The sequence below is a fragment of the Lemur catta genome, chromosome 5, assembly GCF_020740605.2.
Source record: "Lemur catta isolate mLemCat1 chromosome 5, mLemCat1.pri, whole genome shotgun sequence".
NCBI lineage: Eukaryota > Metazoa > Chordata > Mammalia > Primates > Lemuridae > Lemur > Lemur catta.
The window spans coordinates 3,000,249-3,024,673 of NC_059132.1; the positions used below are offsets into that span (position 1 = coordinate 3,000,249).

At 56.0% G+C, this 24,425-nt stretch overlaps 1 protein-coding gene and 1 long non-coding RNA gene across 2 annotated transcripts; both read right to left on the reverse strand.

Annotated features, from left to right (window-relative positions):
- Window positions 1–739: 739 nt before the first annotated feature.
- On the reverse strand, window positions 740–5,702 carry LOC123638844. The gene is made up of 3 exons (XR_006735490.1): window positions 5,143–5,702; window positions 2,784–2,912; window positions 740–1,327 (listed from the first exon to the last, which is right to left on the reverse strand). It is a non-coding gene; the product is annotated as an uncharacterized LOC123638844 (long non-coding RNA).
- Window positions 5,703–12,981: 7,279 nt separating this feature from the next.
- TIFAB (TIFA inhibitor) lies at window positions 12,982–15,459 on the reverse strand. The gene is made up of 3 exons (XM_045552652.1): window positions 15,384–15,459; window positions 14,249–14,404; window positions 12,982–14,103 (listed from the first exon to the last, which is right to left on the reverse strand). The coding sequence occupies exon 3, from the start codon at window positions 14,043–14,045 to the stop codon at window positions 13,467–13,469; it is 579 nt and encodes a 192-aa protein (XP_045408608.1). The 5' UTR covers window positions 14,046–14,103; window positions 14,249–14,404; window positions 15,384–15,459; the 3' UTR covers window positions 12,982–13,466.
- Window positions 15,460–24,425: the final 8,966 nt, after the last annotated feature.

Below are 24,425 nucleotides of genomic sequence, written 5' to 3' on the forward strand. Positions count from 1 at the left end.
TGTTGTCTTGCTAAATGTCCCGAGTCACCGGCGGGCTGTGATCTCTCCAGCACCTAATAATTCAGACAGCCTGAAGTAGGGAGCAGCTAATCAGCTGGGCAAGGCTTGCAGCTGCACAATGGAGCAGAAGGGGAAGGGGGTCCCTTTCGTTCTGAGCGTCTCATTCTACGATCTGACGGCCTAGGCAGACAGCACCGTCCGCAGGCCACGGGGTGGGGTTAATTCCTGCAGGGACCTGGGTGGGGGCCTGCCCGGCCGAGGCAGCCAGTTGAACGGTTTGAATCATGGCTGTCCCAGCCGGGCCATCGGGTGGGAATTAAAATTTAATTTAGAAAGTCCTGTCTCTGCGGCCCTGGTGGCCGTCGTCTAGGTGATTGACTGGCTGGTTTCTTTCACCTTTGCACGTCTTGGGTTTTTACTGGCAGAGGAAATGAAGGCTGAACTGGGGCAGGAAATTCCATGTACACAGGTGTTTCTGATTAGCCCCGCGCACCTCGCCCAGGGGCACAACGGGGGGCTGGGATGCCTGTGTGAGCCCCGGGCCCCCCTCTGGCCTGGCGACTGTGGTGGCTTTGCATCTGGGCAAGGCCAGGAAGGACACTCAGGCCAGCGCAGGGCAGACAGAGGTGCCGACTGACGGTCGCCTGCCTGATCCTGGGAGCCCAGGCACCTCCTGCCGCTGACGCGGATCACACGGTGCACTTGGCCAGAGCCACGCCAGCCTGCAGTGGGTGGCTGGTGGCACCGGGGCTGACCTGGGAGATTAGCATGGCCCTGAGGTGTGTTTACACATTGTAGCCAGCGCTTCATGTGGCTGACCTGGCCCCATTTTCACATCTTCAGAAGGGCTTAGAGATCCAAAAAGCACCTCCTCCTTCACTTAAAGGGTCTCTGGAAGGATTGGGGAGGGCAGCCTTGGGCTTGGTCTGAGATGGCCATCTGCAGGGGTGGTTCCAGAGGCTGAAGAAGCAGCTCTCCTCATCCCATAATATCTCCATGCTGCCATAGGAGCATTCCGCCATCAGTCACTCACTGCCCTGGGATGAGGCACTTGGGGCTCCCATTAAACCCAGAGTGTGCCTGGAGGGAGAGGGCGCCCCAAGAAATGGCCCACAGAGATACACTGGGTGGCTCTGGGCAAACGTCCACTCCCACCCCGCCCTGCTCAGTTTTCCCATCTGTAAAATGGACATCATAGGAACGAACGCTGCTGGATCAGCACGTGGATTCATGAGACGCCGTCTGTGAAACATCGGCACACAGCCCGTGGCCAGCACGCTGAGTCTAGAGGGCATGCAGCTCCTGAGAGGTTCCCAAGGGGACTGTTCTAAAGAAAAGTTATTTTATGAATAGTTTGAAGCATTACTTTAAACACAGCACAAAAAAATGTAACCAATTAAAATGTTCATCAATTAGTTATAGACTAAGGTGTGCTGTGATGCTGTAACGTGTAACCAGAAAGATCCGTGTGACCTGGATGGAGCGACAGGAAATGTCCGGGACGTAGCTAAAGAAAACAAGTCTGTGCACCCTGATCAAACTGTGGGAGAGTGTGCCCCGAGGGAGGCGGGAGGGCGGGGAGACGTAAGTAATTGTTGTTTATTTAAATATATTTAAGTCATTCGATAACAAAATGCATCATAAAAGTGACAATTAAATAAGAGCAGAGATAGGTATGGATGTGTCTGAGTTAGCATGTCCCTGAGTCCTGGGCTCCAGGCAGCCACAGGAGGAGCAAACGCATCCCCTACGGGTCACCTGGTCCCTTCTGTTTCTCTAGCCATCCATTCCTGGAGCCTATGGGTCCCTCACAGCCCATCTAATTAATGGGAGGAGACCCCGTGTCCTCAATCCAGGACAAGATGGCCCCAAAAGCTGGAGAAAGGCCTGTGGCTGGGCCCTTGCTCCATGGGGGACATGGGGGCAGGGTCATCAGAATGACAGTGGCCACCACATAAGGTTGTAGGGTCAGCTTGAGCATCCTGGGCATCTGGGGGGGTGGGGGCTAAGCCTCCATCGTAGTCAGCCCCCTTCAATGGCCTAGGCCCTCACGTCTCGCCCTGCCCCTGTTGCCTGGGAAGAGACCTGGGCCCTGAGGAGGGGCTGGAGCGTAGCTGTGCCCATGTCCTAGGACTCTGAGTGACACACTGCTGGCCCCTTTATCTGTAGGATAAGAGACATGAGTTCTCATTGCTGTTGTGAATTCCAAGCCTGGGCTCCAAGCAGCCCCTTTAGAAAGGCCCTCTTGTTCTTGGTGCAGCACAGATAAATGACTGCCACGTGAGGCTGTGTACACCGGGAGGTGGAGGGGGCTAAATCGAGACCTCTGGGAACGGGCTGCCTTGTCCTTGGACCCCTGCCTGGCGGGCAGCAAGGCACAGAGGGTGGGCGTCTCTCTCCCTCCAGGGACTGCCTATCATTCAAGACACAGCTTCTCCCTCGCCCTCTCAGAAACCCCTCCTGACCAGGCCAGTCTGTGCCAGTCTGAGCTCAGAGCCCTTCTAGAAGCTGGATGTGGCCCTGAGCACCTGGAGGGCAGGCGCCAGGCCTCGCTCACCCTGCAGGCCCCTGCAACCCCCTAGCACGCCCAGGACCTCAGAATGGCTCTCGCTGCATTCTTACTTCATTGCCACGGACGCAAAATAACGGTTGGAATAGCAGCAGGGCTTTGTGAATTTCAGTTCCTCTTCTAAAACGACTTGCAGATATTTCTGTTGCTGTCTTCCCCTCTCCACTCCCACCTCTTCCTTCCCCTGGACAGGAATTAGGAGACATTGACTTACACCCTCTCCCTCTACATCTGCTGCTCCTCTTGCGGTTATCCGTGTGGTTCCTTCAGGGGGTAAGCGGGCTCCGGCCTGGCTCCCAGCCCCCAGGCCCCAGCAGGCGCCATCAGACAGGCGGCTTGTCACCTTGGGGGGAAGGGTGAAAGAAGATAAATTCTGAACACTGAGGCCTTGTTGAGCCCTTCACATGCACCCCGTTTCATCCTCCCAGACACCCTGTGAGACACGTGACACCCCTATTTTACAGATAGAGGACACTGAGGCTGGGAGAGGTTGATCTCTTGCCCAAGGTCCCAGAGCTAGTAATCAGGAGAGCCAGGATTCAGACTTCAGCGGTCTGACTCCAAAGTCTAGGCTTCTCTTTGCTCTAAATCCCTCCACTCCACTTCTCTTTTGTCTGCAGAATTCTAGGAAGTGTGGGTTCTGTTTCTCATCAGCAGGGCCCGGTGCACCCTGCGGAGCACGTCTCTGGACATTTGCAAGTCATCCCCAGAGGCAAACCTTGGGTGTGCAGAGCCTCGTCTCAGGGTCCAGGGTGTCCAGAACCAGCTGGAATCAGAGGCCTACTGGCCCGCTGTCCTGCCACATGGAAATGCCATTTGTAGTCAGCAGCTGTAGTTGGAGAGCTGCCTTTAGGTGCAGCGAGTCAAAGGACCACATGGAAACACTTTAGCCTGAGCCGGCACTGGAGAAGCCCTGGCTCGTAGCCACGAATGGCGGCAGGTCCAATAACGCTGAGCTCTAGGTCTGCGTGTTGCCAAGAAGGGAGAGGGTTTTGGAGACTGACCAGCTCCTCTGGCTCATGCAAAAAGCCCTGCACGGTGCTGGGCATGTAGGTAAACGAAAGTTCCTGTTCTCTGGGACAGAGGAGCCCTGGTGCCGTGCACTGAGTGTTGTGCTGATAAAATGCTTCGTGCTCTGGCTAACTTGGGTGGGGGAGGGGGGCATCTAGACCAGGGGACCGTGGGCCCCTGAGGTTGTATGCGAGTCTGTGCATGTTCCTGTGTGCAAAGAGAAGCCATAGCTTTCTCTGCATTTTCCAAGGCGCCCGAGACCCACAAAAGCCCACAGACCCCACTACCCGAGAGACTGTAGCAGGAATGAGTGGGTTAAGCCATGCAGCACGTCCAGACATACAAAATCACCCTGGGGCAGCCGGCTGGGGGAGATGGGCCACGCAGGTGCAAGCACCTGAGGATGGGGAATGGGTTCGCAGGTCAGGTCGGCTCTCCGAGCAGAACGGAGCTTCTCCTGCCCCCGCGCCTGGCGTGACCACACAGGCTGCAGCCCCCCCCCACCACCACCACGGGCCTTTGGGGACGATGGCCTCCTGCAGCATCATCTGTGAACCTCATCTCCAAGCTCAGAGCTTCCTCCCAGGTGGGGTTGCCCCTTGTCAGAGCTCCAATTTCCCCGTCAGCTTTGGGCCGTATATCTTCCCCTCCTTTCTACCGGCTGCTTTATAGCTTGCTGGAAACACCTTCCCTTCGCACTTCGAAATGTATCACTTGAAAGCATCTTAACATTAACCAACGTGATTCTTTTTTAATTTGAAGGGACTTATTTCTCCAAATGGCTTTCCTGATCTTACAGGAGGGCATGCTCCCTAATATTAAACTTTTTCTTTAAAAAGAGCAAAAATGACTCACATCTGTTTGATATTTAATTCAAATTGAATAGCAGGACAGGAACAAAATTACACTGCAAAAGGCCATAAAGCGTGATGTTTAAAAGAGCCAAGCATACCAGCCCTACATGCCAGAAAATTTGAAATGACAGGGGATAGAGGGATGTGGCCTGGGCAGTGGGTTCTCCACCCAGAAGCTGAGGGATGGTGGCCAAGCCGGAAGAAGGTGGGAGGTGGGAGAGGGGCTCCCTTTGCATAGGGGGATTTTGTAGGGGCTGGTTTCCAGCCACATGTGAGTTTGGGGTCTGAGATCTGAGCCTCCAGCAGTGGTCCTGATCCCATCTGGAACCCAATGCTGGCTGCTCCAGGTTGGGGGGCAGGGTGGTGGCCTGTCTGGGGCCCTCAGAGGGGTTGCTGGGTAATGCCACACACAGCCTGGGTGGCCAGCCAGGCACTGCCCTGCTCTCAGTGTCTAGGAGGCCTTGAGGTTTGGCTACAGCTCGGACAATTGCATTTAAAGCCCCTCTGCTTCCCTCTGACCAGTTTACCAGAGACACCAACATCCTGCATCCAAAAGAGCAGAGAGAGGGAGTGGGGCTCTGTTTGAGAGCTGTGTTTTCCTCCAATTTTAGGGGAGGGAAAGTGGCCTCTGAATGCCAGGCATCCTGTCGCTGCCCCTGAACTCTGAGAGAGAGAAGTCCCAGGAAAGAAGTGAATGGGGTCTCTTACCTGATATTCCTTGTTGGGCTACCTTTTAAGCCAGAGGATGGAGTCCAGGGCACGAGCACTCCAACTGTGAACTGTATCTGGTGGCATCGGTTATGTGGGCCCTGATGGTGGCATTCTGCAACCCGCGCTCAGCCAGAGCTTGTGGGCCGGCCGCAGGTGGCTCTCACCAAGGACACAGGGAAGAGTGGGGAGAAAAGCAAGGATTGGAGGTGAATCGAAGGCCGCTGTCCCCCCACTTTCCCACTGAGTGGGTCTGGCCATGTTTCCCCTCCCTGATTCTTACTTTCCTCCTCTCAAACATGGAATAGTTTAACATCCTCACGGTTATGTTGAATATCTAATATGATAAGTATAAATGAATTCACTTTTAAATAGCAAAATGTTGTACAAGTTTCTTAGAATGGTCACTGTGACCTCTCCAAGGCTTCTGAATAGGTACCGTCTTCATTTCCGAGGCATTTTCACGTTGGCTACTTTGTTTCTCTGGCCAGCACTTGAGCACAAGGAGCTGGAACTTTTTCCATAGGGCGGTGTGCTGAAGCTCTCTCACACTGTCTTGTAAGAGCTGATTGTTAAATGGTTATGTTGAATTGCTTGCTCAGATTATTAAATTTTAATTTCATTACTGCTATTAAAAATTACATTGTATGAGCTTACAGTTAAATCAATTATATTAAATACAAAGTTAATAAATAATGAAAGCTCACTGCTTCTTAATTGTTTTGCTCCACTGTGTCCGTGCCCTTGAGGTTATTTATGTCTACTGTATCTGTACCGTGGGCATGCCGTGCTCTGGCGTGTTTACTACACATCTCTCCCCAGCTCCGTGCTCAGTGATGACACTTTGACACCCTGAAATTGACCATGGTGGGAGAATTTGCACCACAGAAATGGGCAAAGGCTACAGTCAGAGCCCCCTGCCCTGCCCCAAATCAACCAGTTGTTACACATTTACCAGCACGTCCCTGACTGCAGAGAGTGACGAAATCAGATGTGTGGAGCTACTGGCGACTTCCACAGAGTCCTGCGGCCACGCTGCATGTCTTCCTCCTAGCCTGTCTCCATCAGACTCCGCTGTTCCCGCATCCGCAGGGACACGCCGTCAGGGCCTTTGGCCTTCCCGTGTGCAGACACTCTGGCCTTCTCGGGGCGCTCCCTGCCTGCGTTCCTCTGAGGGGTCTCTCCTCTGCTGTTTTCCCCTGAGCTGAGCCAACGGTCACTCCGGCTTATAAAGCAGACTGAGAATCTCAGGTGGAAGCATTTCTCTCTTTCTCTCTCTTTTCAAATTTTCTGTTCCTTCGACTAAGGAGAGAGACTCACAGCTCACAATTACCCTGTGGTTTTTCTGACCAATTCTTTACCTAGGGTGCTTGGCAGAACCCAGAGGCAGGGGTGTGTGTGTGCACGTGTGTGTTGGGAGACGGAAGGGGAAGGAGAAGTGCAGACCACACGAGGCTTTCTGATGTTTCAACTTAAAATCTGTGCAGCCACCACAGCCCCCGCAGGCTCAAGGGAAGAGGAGAGTGAAACAGAAAGACAGAGCCCCCTGGGGATTAGCTTCCCACCTTGGCCTCCGAGAGTGTCCAGGGGGGACCGTGTGCTCCCAGTAACGAGGCCGGGCCCGGATCTGGAAGCTTCTGACATCCAGCGTCCAGCCCGCCTTCTTCCAACGCTCTGGGGGTGGCTCTCCCAAGACAGCAGCTCCGGCCCCCTGCATGTGCTCTGAGTGGGGAGGGGCCGCTGCACCACGGGGACGGGCACATCTGGAGCAGGAAACCCTGCTGGCAGGTGGCAGAAGAATCTGGGTGCGGGGCCGGCCTGGCCCTGCTGGAGTCTACCATTGGCTCCTGGGCTCAGGGTCATGTGGACACAATGATTCTATTTACTGAGCAAAACCACTGGCCGTTCTTCTCACTGAGAGCACCTGTTTATTTAAAGCGGGTACGACCCTATTCATCAGCAGCTTTACTGTATGTGACTGAGGTTTCCCTCAAAGTTCTGCACCCCCCCTCCCGAGCTCTGCTTTCCCCCAACCCAAACTCTTCCTTCCAGCTAACGCTCCTGTGTTTCAGGCAACAGAGCCTTACGGAGGACCTACTGTGTGCTTACGTCCTACTGTGAGGACCAGGTGGCTGCTGATTCACAGACACGTCTGAGACAGTTTCTGTCACGCACGGGGCTCTGCTGATGGGAGGTTCCAGCACGCTGACATCTGAAACGGCCTGGCCCAGCGCACGCGGCCAGGCCTGGGCTCCTGGGCCCTCGCTGAGGGACAGATCCGTAGTTCCACAGTAACTGCCTAGAAGTCCTGTCTGAGTGCTCCCGCGTTGGCTGGGAGCAGGGAGAGGGCTTCTTTGTGGGAGAAGCCAGGGAAGCTTTCTGGGAAGGAACAGTTGGGGGTGGGTGCTGGGTCCGGCTGAGACTGGCGTTATTGAGCATTTACAAGGTACACACGCTAAGTTCCTTCACATGTTGTGTTTTCAGGCCTCACACAGGCCAGGCAGGTGCTAATGATACCCTCATTTTACAGATGAGGAAAAGGTGGTTTGGGAGATGAAGGAAGTTTCCAGAGTCAGTGAGTGGAGGGCAGCAGGGATTTGGACGTGGTGGCCTCCTGTGGACACGTGTCTCTGCTCCACACCCTGCCTTTTGGGGCAGGGGTTCTTCCAAGCAGAGGGTCTGCGTGGGGACGCGGGTGCAGACGGGCTCTCCTCTGCCTGCACTTGCCCTCCTCTCTCCTTCCTTAGAGACGCTGCAGGTCGCCAGGTGGGTGACAGTGATGCAGGGGGACCCGTGCTTGCCCATCACCCTCAGGGCCCTGGGTAGCCGAGTCCCTTGCACTGTGGCCTCAGTCCCTCTCTGCTGTCCCCATGTGGTGGCCACCCCAGAGCCCCAGGCAAGGCCGAGGGGCATTGACATACATGGCCGTACTCCCTGTGCTGCACATTTGACTGTCCTCACGCCCACTGCTCTCTCCTCCGTCCTCCACTCTGTACTGCAGGGAAGTCGACCCCTGTGGGGGGCATTTCTCAGGCGCTTGTCAGCTTCAGCCAGCGAGAGCCACTGGTGGGAGACTGAGGCTGGGAAAAGGAGACAGAAGTCGGGCTCTCTCTCTCTCAGCATCTCGGGTGGGGTCGAGTCAGCTGCTGGCAACAGCTGCCTGTCCTCTGCGGTTCCAGCTCCCCAGGGACAGCCTCTCCCTGGAGGCAGCTCCCACCGGGGCCCCCCAGTGGTCCCCGTCTGGTCAGACATGCCGGCCCCAGTACCACTCCCCCCTCCGGGTACCCCTGCAGCCCTGGGTGGCAGCCCCTTCCTGCCGATCTCTGAATTGCTGCCCCGACTCGTCTTCTCAGCGATTCCAACGCTCGCGCACCCAGTTCCCCGAATTAAATTTTTTGAATACTTAGAGCGGTTTTTGTTTTCTGACTGGATCCTGAGTGACACACCCCCATAAACAAGGTGACTTCATAGGGCCCATGTTCCCAGCCCATCTGCTGCCAGTTCTCTGGACGAGTGACATCACAACAGCCTGATCCCGCAGAGGAGCAACTGTGGAAGCCCCATGTCTGGCCGCCTGGCCGAGCTCCCCTCAGAGGGCCCCTGGCTCCGCTCCATTCTGAAGACCCCCAGCCCCGCCTGCACTCTCTGAAGGACAGTGAGGCAGCGTCTCGGCCAGGCCTCCCTTCAGCAGCCGGAGGGCTTGGCTCCGAGCCCGGGACCTCTGGATGGCCGTGCTCGTGCCTGCGCTGTGGGCCGCGCTGTTGGCAATGCACAGAGAGGTGAGGGGAGCGGCAGAGGAGGAAGGCAAGCCTGGTGCCCCCGGCCCCCACGCGTCTCTCCCTCATTCCCGGGCCGATCTGACCTGGACTCAAATCTGCCCTTTCTCGGACTCCTGCCTCGTCGTTCCCAAGTGCCTGCAGCTGGGCACCTCAAAGAGGTGGGCGCTGCCGGGGGATGGGGGCCACTGTCCCCTGGGAAGAAAATGCAGAGTAGCGAGTGACAGCCGGGTGCACCGGCATCCTCCCGAGTCTGTGGCACAAGCGCCCTTGCCAAGCGGTGCTTTAAAGCGTCTTCAACTCATGCGTCTAAAGAAGAAAATAATTAAACTCTTCTGCCAGGGATCACCTGGCTCCCCGCGCCCCCTCACTTACGATGTTTTGCTCCCACTGGAGCGTGTGATTGGAAAACACAGGTACGTGTGAGCAGTTTATTCCCGCATCATTTTTTCCCCCAGCAGGATTAAAGCGGCCTCGGCCGTAAAGAGTTTACAAACTCGAAAGAAAGATAATCACTTCCCTTCTCACGGCCGGTCCCGGGGAGGGATGCATGTTTCCAATCAGCTGAGAACGCAGCTCAAATGGGAGGTTTTATTTCACTTTAATCCGCCTGCGAGTTCACGGTAAAGGTAAGAGGAGTCGCAGCGCTGCGATGCAAGCAGAGTTCATCAAATCCTGCACGTCCCCAGTCCTGGGCGAGCTCTGGGGCTGGCGTGGCCCCAGTGAGTGGCTGGAGCGTGGGCAGAGCTGCCACAGTGAGGGACGCTGCAGGGACGACCTGCTCACCTCACGGGACTGTGGCAACAGCAGCCACCACCGGATGCCACGGGGCGGAAGCCCAGGAAGAGGAAATGGGGTGGAGCGTGGGCAGTGAGGCCACACGTGGACGGCGTGGAAGTGGGTGGCCCAGCGCGCAGCCCGGTCAGGGGTGTCGAGTGGGGACGGGCTGTCCTCAGCACCCAAGGTGACTGCTGCCCGGATCACCAGCGCCTCATCCAGCTGTCCCTCCGTCCTCCGCCCAGCTCCATGGTGGCCACTGGGAACAAACCCTCCAACAGCCCGTGGCCCTCGTCTGCGTGGAGCTGGGCGTCTCGCTGGCGTGTGCTCGGCCACGGCCAGGACTGTGCTGTCCGCCGGGTCTGCCGGGACTGCCTCGCGGCCCGGCTTCCTGCCTCGGGCGCGTTGCGGGTGTTTGTGAAGCATTTCCGAGTCTCCCCCGAGGGGATGCCAGTCCACGTGTCCACACTCATTCAGTTCATTCCACGGAACCGGGCAAGGACGGCTAACCCTGCCAAACACTTGCCAGGTACTTCACCAAGCTCCCGATTTACCTTTGTGCTGACTCGGAGGAGGTGGGAACTGTTCTCTTGCCCATTTTCTAGGATAATCACCTGTGGCACCGGGAGATTCAGTCCCTTCCCCCGAGGTCACAGAACTCGCAAGTGGGGGAGCAAGAATTCTGACCCAGGCGGCCGTCTGACCACAGGCCCCACCTTGGAGTCCCCAGTGTCCGTGAGCACGGGGATGTCTGTGCACACCTGTGTGTGTGCACATGTGTGCCCGTACATGCGTGTCCCCTCAGCCACACGGGCTTCCCTGTGGAGGGAGCTGAGAGGATGCAGGGGAGATGGCTGGGAGGGACCCACCTGCCTGCTCAGTGGTCTGTGGGCAAAGGAAAGTGGTACCCAGTGCGTGGGCTGGGCCCTGGAGCCAGCCTCACAGTTCTGGCTGTTGGGAGAGGGGGGTGGGGTGTCACAGGTCTGATGATTTCAGTGGTTTCTACTCAAGAAAAACGGAGCCTCGCGTGGGCAGAGCGCAACTGTCTGGAAAACGTGGTGCGAGGCCAGGCGTGTTTCCCACGGAGACCGCGTGAACCGGTGGGGTCCAAAACCACAAGCTGGTCGTTTCCCAGCTCCCTCCCGTCCTGCGTCTGGCCTGTCACCCTTCCGCCTGCTGAGCAGTTCATCCTGGGTCCCCAGGGGCCTCCCAGAGGCTTCACCCGAAAGGCCTGAGTCACAGAACACCCCGTGGAGGAAGTGGACTGCCCCTTCCCACGAGTTCTCCCTCGAGGCTGGAAAGCCCTCACCCAGGCCCTGGAGAGAGGCGCTCGGCCGCAGCGGTGCGTCCGAAGTTTCTCTGGTACAGCTGGGGAGCCGCGCTCTGGGGACTCTGGGGGCCACCAGCTTCCTCTCTCCAGCCCCTGACGCCCAGGTGCAGTCCCCAGGCTGTGACTTCTCAAGTTCTGTGCACGGGCCGCTCCTCCCTGATGCGTAGTTTGCAGAACACTTTGGTCTGCGAGGGGTCACTGCTACTTTTAGAATCTGTATGTGACACATAAAGGCAGTTCCAGAACAACGGACTTCATCAGACCAAACCACTCGTGGCTCCCTCTCCTTGCCAGCCCTGCCGGGGTGTCTCCCGTTCTACAAATCCTGACTACTGGGCCGTCTGGTGCAAGGAACAGGTTAAAATCCCCTCCCGAAGCCCATAGGTCCGTGGCTGAAACAGAATCCTCCGTCAGGGAATCACGGAGCACCGGGAAGCCCTCTGGGGCCCGTTCCCCACTTAGCTCCATGTTCAGGGTGAGCCTTGAGCCTGTACCTGTCAGGCTACTCTCTCAGGTCTCGGGACAGCAGCCAGCCCTGGTTAAGGGCGTGCCAGGCACTGCCCAAGTGATGTACTCGTGCCACCTCCTAAGACCCTCGCAACAGCTCTGGCTGGCAGGTGCTGTTGTCTTACCCATTTTCCAGAAGGAGAAACAGGCAAGAGCAGGCTAAGTCACTTGCCCAGTGTCACACAGCTAGTGATGGTGTGCTATCAGGCGCACTTTTCTGAGCCTCCAATTCCTCGTCTGTAATGTGGTTGATGCCATTGTCTATCTGGGGTGTCATGAGGATTAACCGGGGCAACTCACAGAGCACCTAGCAGAGTACTGAGCACATGGAGAGACTGAACGGACAAGGCCACTGAGTAATCGAGATAATGTTGAGCCCAGCTGGAGGAGAGAGAAACATACAATGACTATAGCACCATTCGCAGTGGTGGCCAAGCAATTAAGTAATTCGCTCCTGAGCACTTGTCTTTCCTGAGCACAACGCAAGCTCCCCGAGGGCAGCGACCCTGCCGTGTTTACGGCTGGTTCCTGGGGCTCTGCACACACCTGGCGGGGCGGGGGCTTGGTGAAAGTTGTTGAATGAATGGGTGAGGGACTGCTTGGGGGTCCCAAGGGGCTGTTCCCGGCATTGGCGAGCCCCTCCCTGATGGCCCTTGCTCTCCTGTGCCTTGTGCCTTGTGCCTGAGCGTACTTGCCTCGTTCCTTATCCAAAAGGAAGGGCAGGCCGGGCATCTTCCTCACGGAGAAGATGCTCAGGGCCTGCGAGGGAACTTGACCTCCTCGTAGCCTGTCCTGGGTGCCCACGGGTCTTTCTTCTTGGAAAGAGGTGGAGGTGGCCGCGGCGCGGGCGTGCAAGCCAGCCAGCGGGCAGTGCCGTGACTTCGGTGGCGCTCGGGGTCTGGGATTGTGGCGACCATCTGCATGTGTAGGTCGCTCCCTCCGTCACACGGGTGGGCGTTGTTTCTGAGCCCCGCTGTGCCCATCTCAGGATTGTGTGGCGAGTGGTTGCTTGTGCTCTGTTCCTGCCGTTCACTGGGAAAAGTTTCCTCCCCTTGGCCTGCCTGGCTCCCTCCTTACTTGGAAAGACCCCCCCCATTGCTATATGACCCCCCCCCTCGAGTGAAATCGCTGCTGGGCTGGATTCTAACACGACCCCTAGCCCCACATTCTCTGAAGACCTTTGCCCTCGGGTCAGCCTAGGCTTTGATCCAGCAGTGACAGAGGATGGGGGAACATGGATGAGGATGAGGAAGATGACAGTGACAATGAATTTCCAGGCAGGCCCAGCTCCCAGCTCCCAAGCTCTGCCTGCGTCCTTTCCAGAGACGTGGGCCCTACCCTGCCAATTTCCTCTTACACCTCGCCCGTGGTTCCCGCCCCGCCTCTGCGTGGCGCCAGGGCGTGCTCCCGGCCAGCTGGGGATCGGGGAATCCTGGAGGGTTTGCCAGCTTAATGAAACGCTTGCAGTTTATTAAACGCAGGCTTCCCTAAGCCCCGAGTGCCTCTGAGTATTTCAAAGCTGAAGGTAACCCCGAGCTACCACAGACGTAATTGCTACATGTGTCCACGCATTCCTGGTGCAACCTCAAACTCCCGCTCCTAAGCGGCGCACAAAATGAGCAACATAAAGTAACTCCTAGTCAGACAAGACGGGGAGATGTGGGGAATGCTGAGAGAGGCTCCCCAGAACCCCTCAGGGCCTCTAAAAGTATATGAGGTTCCCATTACCTTGCAGAGCTCTGGCCGGGGCGGGTGCTTCTCCTCCCCGGGCTGTGCGGTGTTTGCAGAATCGGTTCATTGTGAGCGAGGCAGCCAGCAGGCCTCGCATGTCAACCACGCGTGATGCAGCTCAGATATTTTAAGTCCAGTTTCAGCAAAGCCTCGCTCTCGCGGCAGGGCTAGCCGAGGGCACCGTGTGGGGACTCCCTCGGGAGCTATATTTCTGTTCCTTCTCCAGGGCTGGGCTGGAGAGGGCTGTCCCGAGTGTGGGGAGGGCCGTGGAGAAAGCCCAGGTGAGCTGGAGTCTGCTCCCCTGACCCCGGGGGAGGCTGCTCCTGGGGGAGGCTTTCCCATTCGTCAGTCTCCTCCGCCTCCGGTCTGTAAATCAGGGGCGAGGGGCTGAGATGGAAGCAGCAGACAAAAGCCTTGAGGGAGGTCCCTTCCTCCAAGCGGACCACCATCTGGACGCTGGAGAAGCAGACCCTGGTGACGGGGCTCAGGGGGACCTGCTCTAGATAAGTCAGCCTCAGTCCGTTGACCCACACACAGCTCTTGCGGCTCAGGGACTTGAGGCAGAAGGCCAGCAGGGTGCTGCCCTTCTCCAGGTAGGGCTCCAGGGACAGGTGTCGGCGGGAGAGGTTGGGGAGCTGCAGCCGGAGGTGGGCGTCCTGCCCCCGCCCGACCAGCAGCGGGCTGGTGTCATGCTGCAGCCGCGGCGGGACGTTGGCGAAGGCGGCCGGGCCGAGCGTGGGGTGGTGCAGGCTCACCTGCAGGACCGTGGGGCGTCTCTCCATGGATCAGAGCCTGGGAGGCCACGAGAGGCCGTCTTGTGTCTCTTGGATCCCAGATGTTCTGGAGAAACAGAAACCCAGCACAGTAATCCCACCTCTGGAACAAGGCCGGAGGAAGGCGCCCTGGGCGTGTCTGGCGAGGAGCCCCCTCCCAGCCCCACAGGGCTTCTCCTCTCCTGTGACTCAGGCCCCGGACCTCCACCTACCTGGACCCGGGCCACATCTGGCTCCAGCCCTGCAGCTGTGAGCTCTGGGGAGGGAGAGGGGCTGGGCTGCAGAGGCCGGAACGGCTTTTATAGCTGAGGTTCAGGAACATGACGCGTCAGAACACTCATCAGTTTTGTTGCTTTCTTCCTTTTTCCCTTTAGGAAAGAAACTGAAAGTGTAACTTGTCACTGCAGAAGTGCAGTCCCACCGCTGAGCGGTTGAGAACTCCCCTGGGATCCCTTCTAGGAGGGGGCTCCCGAGGGGTGGGGCTCCCTCCTGGGTTTCAGCTCTGCCGTCTCTACTGCCCCTTCTCCGGGGGCCTTGGGACCTGCACCCAGGTAGCCACAAAATTCCTGGCCCCCTGCCAGCAGAATGGGGGCAAAGGCAGCCCAGGCATGTTAGCGATGAGAGCCTTTCTGGACAGAGGGCTACCGGGCGGGGAGCCCCCTGCGTGCGGGAGACTGAGGGGTGCACCCTCGCATTCTGGCCACACAGGGGCTGGCCGAGGAAGCTGTAGGCAGCGGGGCAGCCCCTCGAGTGTCTCAGGAGAGGCGGGGCTCAGGGGAGGCCAGAGAATGGCCACTCATGGAAGGAGGCCTCTCTGCAGAAGGACAGTGAGAGGCTGTCCCTTACGCCCAGCCCCAGCTCTGCTGCTTCGCGGGTGGTCTGGAAGAGGTGAAGACGGACGCTTGCCCCACACTGTGGGCTCTGGCTGCCCTGCAAGTGACCGATACCGCGATGGTGCTAACCCCTGCATAGCCCACCACTGTGTTCACATCCGCTTCATCACCCACCAACCTGCCAAGGTGACAAAAGACATGTGCCCTCCTTACATAGGGGGCAATTAAGGCCCGAAGAAGGGCAGTGCCAGGCCCAACGTCCCAGAAGGAGTCAGCAGCATAATCCTCTTTCTCCCACCAAACGCCGCCAATCCCCGGCCTCTTGGAGGGTGTGCAGGGGAGTGGTGCAGGCTGGGCCGCCCCCCACACATAGTGTGTGCAGACAGAAAAGAATGTATCATGCATTTTACTCTACGGAAGTTATACAGAATAGTTTCACTGTCCTAAAAATCCTCTGGGCTCTGCCTATTCACCCCTCCCTGCCCCAACCCCTGGCAACCAGCAATCTTCTTACCATCCCCATCGCTCTGCCTTGTCCAGAATGTCGTTTAACTGGAAGCTTGTGCTCTGCAGCCTGTCCAGACTGGCTTCTCTCACGCAGTAATATTCATTCAAGGTTCCTCTATGTCTTTTCATGAGGTGCCTCGTTTCTTTTTAGCACTGAATAATATCCCATTTTTCTGGATGTACCGCAGTGTGTTTATCCATTCACCTGCCGATGGACATCTTGGCTTCTAAGCTGTGGCCGTTATGACTAAAGCTGCTATAAACATCTGTGTGCAGGTTTTTATGCAGATATAAGTTTTCAGTTCCTTTGGGTAAATACCAAGGAGCATGAGTGCTGGACTGTACGGTAAGAGTATGTTTAGTTTTGTAAAAAACTGCCACACTGTCTTCCCAAGTGGCTGTACCATTTCTCATTCCCACCAGCAGCGGAAGAGAGTCCCTGGTGCTCCACATCCTCCCCGGCATTGGGTGGGGCCCAGGAGTTTCTCACCATCCTCATAAGTGTGTAGTGGTATCTCACTGTTTTTTTACAATTGCAATTCCCTGATAACTTAGGATGTTGAACGTCTTTTAATATGCTTATTTGCCATCTGAATATCTTCTTTGGTGAGGTGTCTAGACCTTTTATCCATTTTTAAATCAGATTGTTCATTTGCTTGCCGTTGAGTTTAAAGAGTTCTTTGTATATGTGGAACGACAGTCCTTTGCCAGATACGGTTTTTTTGCAAGTATTTTCTCCCTGGGACACCTGTGGGAAGAAACCAGGCCTCAGCGAGGAGAGGGCTATGTCCATACACACGGCCCTAGCGTGAGCAGAGATGTCCTGGATAATTTGGGTCAGAGCATTTCCCAGCAAGAAAGAGAACTGAAACAGCCCGGGGATTCACTGGCAAGGGGAAGCCCTGCCCAGGCTGCCTCTCCCAAAAGCCCGCAGGCCTGGGCTGGCGGGGAGGGGTGTGCCCGCTGTCGGCTCTCCACGCAGATGGGAGCTGGAAGTCCCACGCCAGAGCCTGAGAGCCGGGGGCAGGGGAGAACAGGGGAAGAGCTGGTTTCTCTCTGCTTCGCCCCTTGGCCAGGCAGCCTCTGGGGGCTGTCGGGCATCTGGTATTGGGATCCTGGGGAGTGTCACCTCAGTGAGCACATGTCCCCATCACATGCTCCAAGGAGAACTCAGGGACAAAACAGCCTCCCCAGACATTCCCTGAAACACACTTTCAGGGGTTTCCCCGACGTTAGACGGACTCAGGCCTGAGACTCGGCTCCTTCACGAAACAACCCTGTGACCTCAAGCAAGTTCCGCAGCCTCTCGGAACCTCAGCGTCCTGCTTGGTAGAATGGGGACAATTTGCTGTTGTTGCGAAGGCTACAACTTTGTGGAGCTATGTGGAAAGTGCCAAGCACAAGGCAGGAGTTGGTGGGTGAGAACTGCTCTTAGGAGAAACCTCTAAGGTCCGAGTGAAGGCGCAGCCTGGGAGAGGCTGTCGGAGGAGCCCGACAGCCTGCACAGACCCTCGAGTCTCAGAAGGCTCCAGGTGAATTCTTAAAGTGCATAAATCCCATTTTAAATTATAATGAAGCACAGGGGTGCTCTAGGAAGAGTCTCCAGGTTTCTGCTGGGCATGGACCCTTGACATAGGAGAAGGCTATCCATCTTACAGATCAGTAAACTGAGGCAGAGAGCAGTCAGTTGACTTGTTCAAGGTCATGCATCTGTCAGAACCAGGATTTGAACCCGATCTGCGGGACTACTGGGTTTAACCGCGAAGCTTTCATGCTGCGTGCGAGGTGTCTCTGGAGTCCCGCTGCTGCCCGGCCTTCTCCAGGCACCTGTTCCAGCCAGCCCAGGGCCTGCTTCCAGCCCCCCCAAACCCATGTGGCCATCCCCAGGCATCCTGATGGCCTGTGGCCACCAGGTGGCAGCATCCCTAAACCCAGGGACCTGCTCTTCAAGGCAGAAGGGGAAGGACAGTTTGAAAGCTTGGGGAAGCCACCATGGGGAGGGGGGAGGGAGGAGGGGGAGGGTTCCTTGCTTCTCAGAATGCCCTGAAACGCCACCTCCCCAAACAGCAGTCACCAGCATGGGTGCTAGGACAGCTCAGAAAGGACAAGTGACCTGCCCAAGGACACAGATCGTGTGGCAGCAGAGCGAGGGGGAGAAGCCGGGTTTGCTCCATCACCTGTCAAATGGAAAAATGATGATCCTCCGCAGTGAGAGGGGCCCAGTGAGGAAATGCACAGGGAGACCTGGCCCAGGCCAGCCACTCAGCAGGAGGGTGGAGCCATGTTGCTGGGACGGAGCATCAGGACGGAATGCTCCCTGCCCCCACCGGGCTCTCAGGGAAGACAAGGAGCCCCTGTAACTTACCGAGATGGGGCTGCGAGGTGGATGCGCAGGACTGTGGACCGCAGGGCGGATGCCAACCCACCAGGGCTGGGAGGGGTCACCAGGGAAGGCTTCCTGGAGGAGGAGGAGCTGTGCTGAGTCCTGCAGGATGACTAGGCGTTGGCCAGCCCGCACTGCTGGGGTGCAGGGCGGTGCCTGGCGGAGAGAGGTCCCGCTTCTGGAAATGGCTCTGCCTCACCACTCTGGCCTAGTAAGAATAACAATAGTCATGATGTGTTTGAATTTGAAAACAATAAAATCACCAGTTAGTGACTGTTGACTACATACTGTGTGCTGGCTGAGCCCTTATGTGAATTGTCTTGTTTAATCCTCACTGCAACGCTGAGAGGGGTTCTAGCAGTGATCTCATTTCACAGATGAGAAAGCTGAGGTCCAGCTGGGTGAGTAGCTCACTCAAGCCCCCCAGAGATTAAGTGCAGGGCTGCATCCCAAGCCCAGGTCTGATCCCAGATCCTTACCCTCAAGCCCTGTGTTCTACCTACAGTCCCCTAAGCAGCAAGCCCTTTCCCCACCTTCTTCTGAGGGCTGGGTGACCACTGGGGGCCTGGCCAGCTGGAACAGTCACTAGCCGGAGCCCTGGTGGGAGGCATATGGCTGTCAGGGTGGTCCCTGTTGCCCAATCCTCACGCGTTCCCTCCCAGAGCGCTGGCTGGGCCTGCGAGCAGAGGTGGGGCTGGCCGGCAGGACCCGTGCAGCGTCACCTGCCAAGGAGCCTGCGCTGGTGGCAGGAGGGAGCCTCAGTCGCAGTTGCCACTCTGGCCCAGCCTCCCTCACGTATTCCAGGGTTCATTGCTAAACCCAATTTCATGACTGTTCCAAATTGTTAATTGATGTCAATTTTACCAAACATTAAATCCAATAATGCCTGGTACCCTGGCCGATGCCTCGGGCAGGCTTGGGGAAGGGGTGCCCGAGAAGCCCACGGGCCTTCTTGGCTCTTACCTCGGATTTGGGGCATCAGGCCGCACAGGGTTGGTGCCCTTTACCCAGCAGTCAGCTCACGCTTCTGAACTGCATTTTTTACTGAGCTAAAGGGTCGTTCCTCAGGCCGTCTGGGAGCAGGGGCTTGGGGACGGAGGCGGGGTCCTGGCTCCCTGCCCTGTGTGCAGTCTCCTCCACCATCACCCACGGTGTCCAGATTAGCAGAGGGGCTGAGGGCAGGGGGGAGCCCTCATCAGAAGCCCGGCTCTGGCTCTGCCATGCACAGACTTTGTGGCCAGCAGCTTTACTCTGTAGCTTCTCCTCTGGGCCTCAGTTTCCTGAGCTGTAGAATGGGGATAATTATGCCCATACAACCTCTCTTGCCCTGTAGCCAACATTTTCATTAAACACTTTGAGAGGGGTCCGCTCTCCCCTGGTCAAAGGATTTGCAAAGGACTTCCTTCTTTTTCAGCCAAAACCTCACAGTGAAGAAACACGGCTTGGGCTTGTTTAAAGGATGCAGCTGGCCAGGAAAGACAGCCTCGCACACAACACAACACACACTAAACAGAGGCTTTTTGTTTTTAATTAAGTGAGTTAAAAGGCTAGCATACATATGTTTTACTCAAGTTTAGGAATAAAGCGTATTCTGAAATGAACTTGTCTCCAAAGGCGGATTTTTAACATACCATGAAAATAAGACCTTCATGTGGGAATTCAGGTGGTTCCTGGTGCCCACGAGTGCTCCGGGCAGGCCTGATAGAGGAGGCAGAAAAAACAACTGTTCCTCTACAAAGTTATTTTCTTACCAAAACTATTTTTCACACACACAAAAATAGTTATCTTTTTAACTATGATAAAATATACATACCATAAAATTTACCATCTTAACCATTTTAGGTGTACAGTTCAGTGGCACTAAGCACATTTACACTGTTGTATGATCTCCAGAACGTTTTTAGACTCATTAAACAACAACTACTTCCCTTATTCCCCAGCCCTGGCAACCGCCATTTTGCTTTCTGTTTCTATGGCTGTGACCACTCCGGACACCTCATGTGACTGGGATCGCACAGTGTTGCACTTTTGTGACTGGCTTATTTCACATAGCATGATGTCATTAAGACTTAGCCATATAGTAGCTAGTATCCGGATACCATTTCTTTGTAAGACTGAACCATATTCCATTGGCTGTATGCACCAGATTTTGCTTATCCGTTCATCCATCAGTGGACACTTGGGCTACTTCCACCGTTTGGCTATTGTGAATAATGTTGCTATGAACATGGGTGTACAAATACCTGTTTGAATGTCTGCTTTCAGTTCTTTCGGGTATATATCAGAAGTGGAATTGCTAGATTATATGGCAATTCTATTATTAGTGTTTTGGGGAATGGCCCTGCTGTTTTCCATAGCGGCTGCACCATTTCACAGCCCCATCAACAGTGCACAAGGTTCCCATTTCTCTATATCCTCTCCAGCACTTGTTATTTTCTGTTTTTTTTTTTTTTTTCATAGTATCCTCATGGGTGTGAGGTGGTATCTCACTGTGGTTTGGGTTTGCATTTCCCTAATGATTAGTGGTGTTGAACATATTTTCATGCTTGTTGGCCATTTATGTGTCTTCTCTGGAGAGATACATGTTCAAGTTCTTTACCTATTTTTTAATCAGGTTACTTTGTTAAGTTGTAAGAGTTCTTCACATATTTTGAATATTAACCTTTTATAAGATATGCGATTTACAAATATGTTCACTAATGGGCCGGGGTGAGCACTCCAGGGCTCGGATGGTGGCTCCACAGTGTCAGGCTCCTTCCACCGGTCACTCTGCCAGCCCTGGAGTGTCGTCCTCAGCCGTGTGGCCTCGAGTGGCCCACCCCCACCACGTCCATGCTCTGAACAGTGGGAACGGGGTGGGGGTGTGTGGAGCACATCCTTTCCCTGGGAAGGCCCGGCCGGGAAGTCACCCGCATCACCCTGTCACATCCTGTTGGCCTGGTCTCGGCCAGTGGCTACACCTAGCTGCGAGGATGGCTGGGTGGCTGCATGCTTAGTGACAAGATGAGGGTTCTATTATTATAGAAGAAGGGAGACAGATATTGGAAGACAACTGAGTCTTTCTTTCCCAGCCTCCTAGCAAACTCTTCACGGTTTGGGAAGACTTGCCAGGCTCGCACCTCCCCCAGCCATGGGTCTGCTCACCCGGAGGGCGCAGGGTGGCTGCCGCTAAGCCGGCCATGCAGAACTGCTGCCACAGTGAGCCCGCTGGGTGCTTAGGATGCAGAACAAGGGGCCGAGGACGGCAGCACAAGGCTGGGGGGCAGCTGTGGGGCAGGACTTCCCCAAGAGAGGCCTGTGAACCCTGGAAACAGACCACCAGGAACTGGGCGGGAGAGGCTGACAGCCAACTTTTGGGTACAGGGAAAGGGATGCCCAGAGGGAGGAAATTCAGTTTTTGAGATTTTTTTTTTCCAATCCAAATATATAGTATTTCTGTAAATTTCACATTTTGAAAAAGTAATATATTCATACAGTTCACAATTTTTGAAAAAAGAAAAAGTCTCTCTGTCACCCCTCCCAAAAGGTAACTGCTGTAATGGTGTCCTGTGTATCCTTCCAGAAGTTCTTCAGGCGAGCACACAAGCATGAGTCTATATGCTGACGGCCCCTCCTCTCTTCTGAACCCTGTCTGGTGCCTGGCTTTGTGACAATGTCCTTTAAGACCAGAACTCCCATTCTCCCCAGCGGTTTCTCGCTCTTAACATCTTTCTCCCCGTCCTACGATATTTCACGAAACTAGCCCAAGCCATGACAACAAGTATTTCATACCCTTCACACATGACATTTTTCACATATGCTCTGCAAATGTGCGTCTTCATCCTGAATTGAACGTCAAGGGAAGTATGTCTTTTCCACATGGCCACTGCTATAATACAGAAAGCGTTTTCCTCCTCCCTCGGTCCCAGGGGGGAACTATATCACTAAAATGGAACAGTGATGAGAAAATGAGAAATCCTGTCTGCAGAGCTCTCTCTGCAAGTAGTTTTCCAGAGGCTCCCTGGGACTGCATCACCTCGTGAACCACAAATCACCAACTGGGGCTGAAGGTGTCACTCAGTGGTTCACCAAGTGACACTGGCTCTTTCTTTTTGGTGGCCACTGTCCCTGCTGTGTGAGTGCTGGGAACTATCTCAGACCCTGCCACTGGTGTTGGCCTATGGCTGTCGGCCCGTCTGTCTGCTGTCGGCAGCCGGGGCACGGGCCGGGCACACACTCTGCCGTGGGCCCGTCTGCAGCAGAGACGTGGCCTGCAGAGCTGGGGAGGTTCTAGGGGAGGCCCAGGGCCCCCGTGGCTCAGCCATCCACAGGCAAACCCCACTGCTGACAGGTCTGCCACAGACCAGGGAATGCCCCCTGCACCTTCAGGCAAGACCCAGGGGCTCTCAGCTCCACCCGCCAGGCCTCTGCATGTCCTTAGAGTAAGCCAGGACTTGGCCTGCCTGGAAACAGGAGCGCCGGCTGGAATGCTAGGGCCAGCCTGGACAAATGCCACCCTGTCCTGCCTTCCCCTTCCCTCCCTCTCCTCTGCCCCGTCCTACTCCCTCACCCCAGTGCGCCACACAAGTCATCCAGAAGCATGATTCGGAGAACCAGATTTTCCCCCAACCTCTTGCTCTCAGATGCTTTTAAAACCTCCCAGGTCCTACTCGAACATAACAAGGTACATAATTACAAGTGCCAGGGGGCGCTGTCGGGCAATGTCTGTGTGCTCAAAATTACTTGTGTATTTTTACACAATGGCCCCAGTCAGCTCAATGGGACCCGCAGAGCAGAGTCCCTCCTCCTGCAGGGCCAGAGCACCTCTCTGCAGCCACCTCTCTGCAGCTGCAGCGCCTGCTCCCTCCTGGAGGCATTAACTCTGCTCACCTCCGCTCTGCTGAGAGATGGGATAGGGCTGTCTTCCCTCCTCCTTCTTTTTGTCTTTAACTGACGACTGCTTGGCACAGATGGTTTTTTTAAATTTAATTTTCATATATGTTTTTGAGCCCAGGTCTCATTCTGTCACCCAGGCTAAAGTTCAGTGGCATCATCACAGCTCACTGCAACCTCCAACTCCTGGGCTCAAGCAATCCTCCTGACTCAGCCTCCTGAGTAGCTGGCACTACAGATGTGCACCACCATGCCCAGCTAATTTCTTTGTATTTTCTTTTTAGTAGAGATGGGGTCTCGCTATGTTGCCCAGGCTAGTTTTGAACTCCTGGGCTCAAGTGATCCTCCCCCCTCGGCCTGCCAAAGTGCTGGGGCTACAGGTGTGAGCCACCGCCCCCTGCCTGGATGATTTTTCAGATAGGAGGAAACTGAGTTGTTTTACTCTCCAACATCAACATTCAAGAAAATCAAGAACATAACTTTTCATTCAATTCTGGTATTTGCTGTCATTGTTGAAATGATTAATGTCACAACTCTATTATCTGTTGGAAGAGTCCGTAGCAAACCTGCAGCTGCATCAGCATTAAAATTAGTCATGGTGTTGTAACTCGGGGGAATCTAACCCCTGCCCCCCAGAGCCTGCAGGGAAAGCTGTGCTAACTTTCAGGCACCCCAGTCTAAGCTGGGAGCACATGGACTTGGCACCTTCTGCCTCAATGGACCCCCTGTCTTCAAAGAAGAAACTAGCAGCTACTTTGGGCCACATAATATGGCACTTTAAACATTGTCTAAATTGTCAACATTTTAAAATCGGGAGCTTGGAAATACGATCTTTGATTTGCAGCTTCTCACTCCCGGGCCCCTCCTGTATTTTGCACGGAGGCGGCCAGGTTGGCTGGTGACGGGGAGGCGGCGTGGCTGGAGCGCGGGCTGCGGAGCCGCGTGGCGACGGCGGTGCGGTCGCAGCAGCAGGTGCCGCATCCCCCGCGGGGCCTCGCCGCGCCCGCACTGCGCCGGGGCCGCCAGGAGGTGGCGCGCGGACCCCGCGCTCCGCCGTCGCGGCCGGGCCCGCGTGTCCGGCGAGGGCCGCTTCTGGGCGGCTCAGGCCCTGTCTGCGGACGCCTGGGAGCACCTGCCGCACCGAGCCTGTGCTGCGCGCGGGGTGTTCCGCGCTCACGGTCCACTGGGGAAGACGGACGAGGACACTGCGACTCAGTGTGACCACGACTAGGACCTGAGACAGGGGCTTGGGGTTGGGGGTTTGGGGGACACGTGACTCCCGGCCTGGGTGGCCCTGCACGTCTGGGGAGAAGGCGCGAGTTAGTGTCCTCATAGCCGTGCCCCGGAGGACGGGTGGGGCCAGCACCAGCAAGCGCACAGGTGTTGCTCAAGAAGTGAACGAGAACAGGTGAGAGCATTCCAGAAGCTGCCTGGAGAGCAGGCATCAGGGCCCACCGCGGCAGCAGCCCAGCTGCAGCGATGGCGGCAGTAGGGACATTTCCTGGGGACTTTCTCTTTCCCGTTCCCACCGTTCAGCTCTGCGGAGTCTGACGACGGAGCTCAGCTGTCTCCCGGGGGCTGAGGCTGCACCTGGCCCCCGCAGGGCGTGCGGGCTGCAGGCAGCCTCCAGGGGCAAGCAGGGGTGGGACGGCGGCAGAAAGAGGGAAGTGCTGTCCTGCACTCAGTACCTGTCGGGTGGCTGCCACCTTACTGAATCCTACACCCGAGTTATCCTCACAGCAACCCTTTCAAGAGACAGCATCTTCGAGAGACAAATCTCAGCCCTGAGACAAG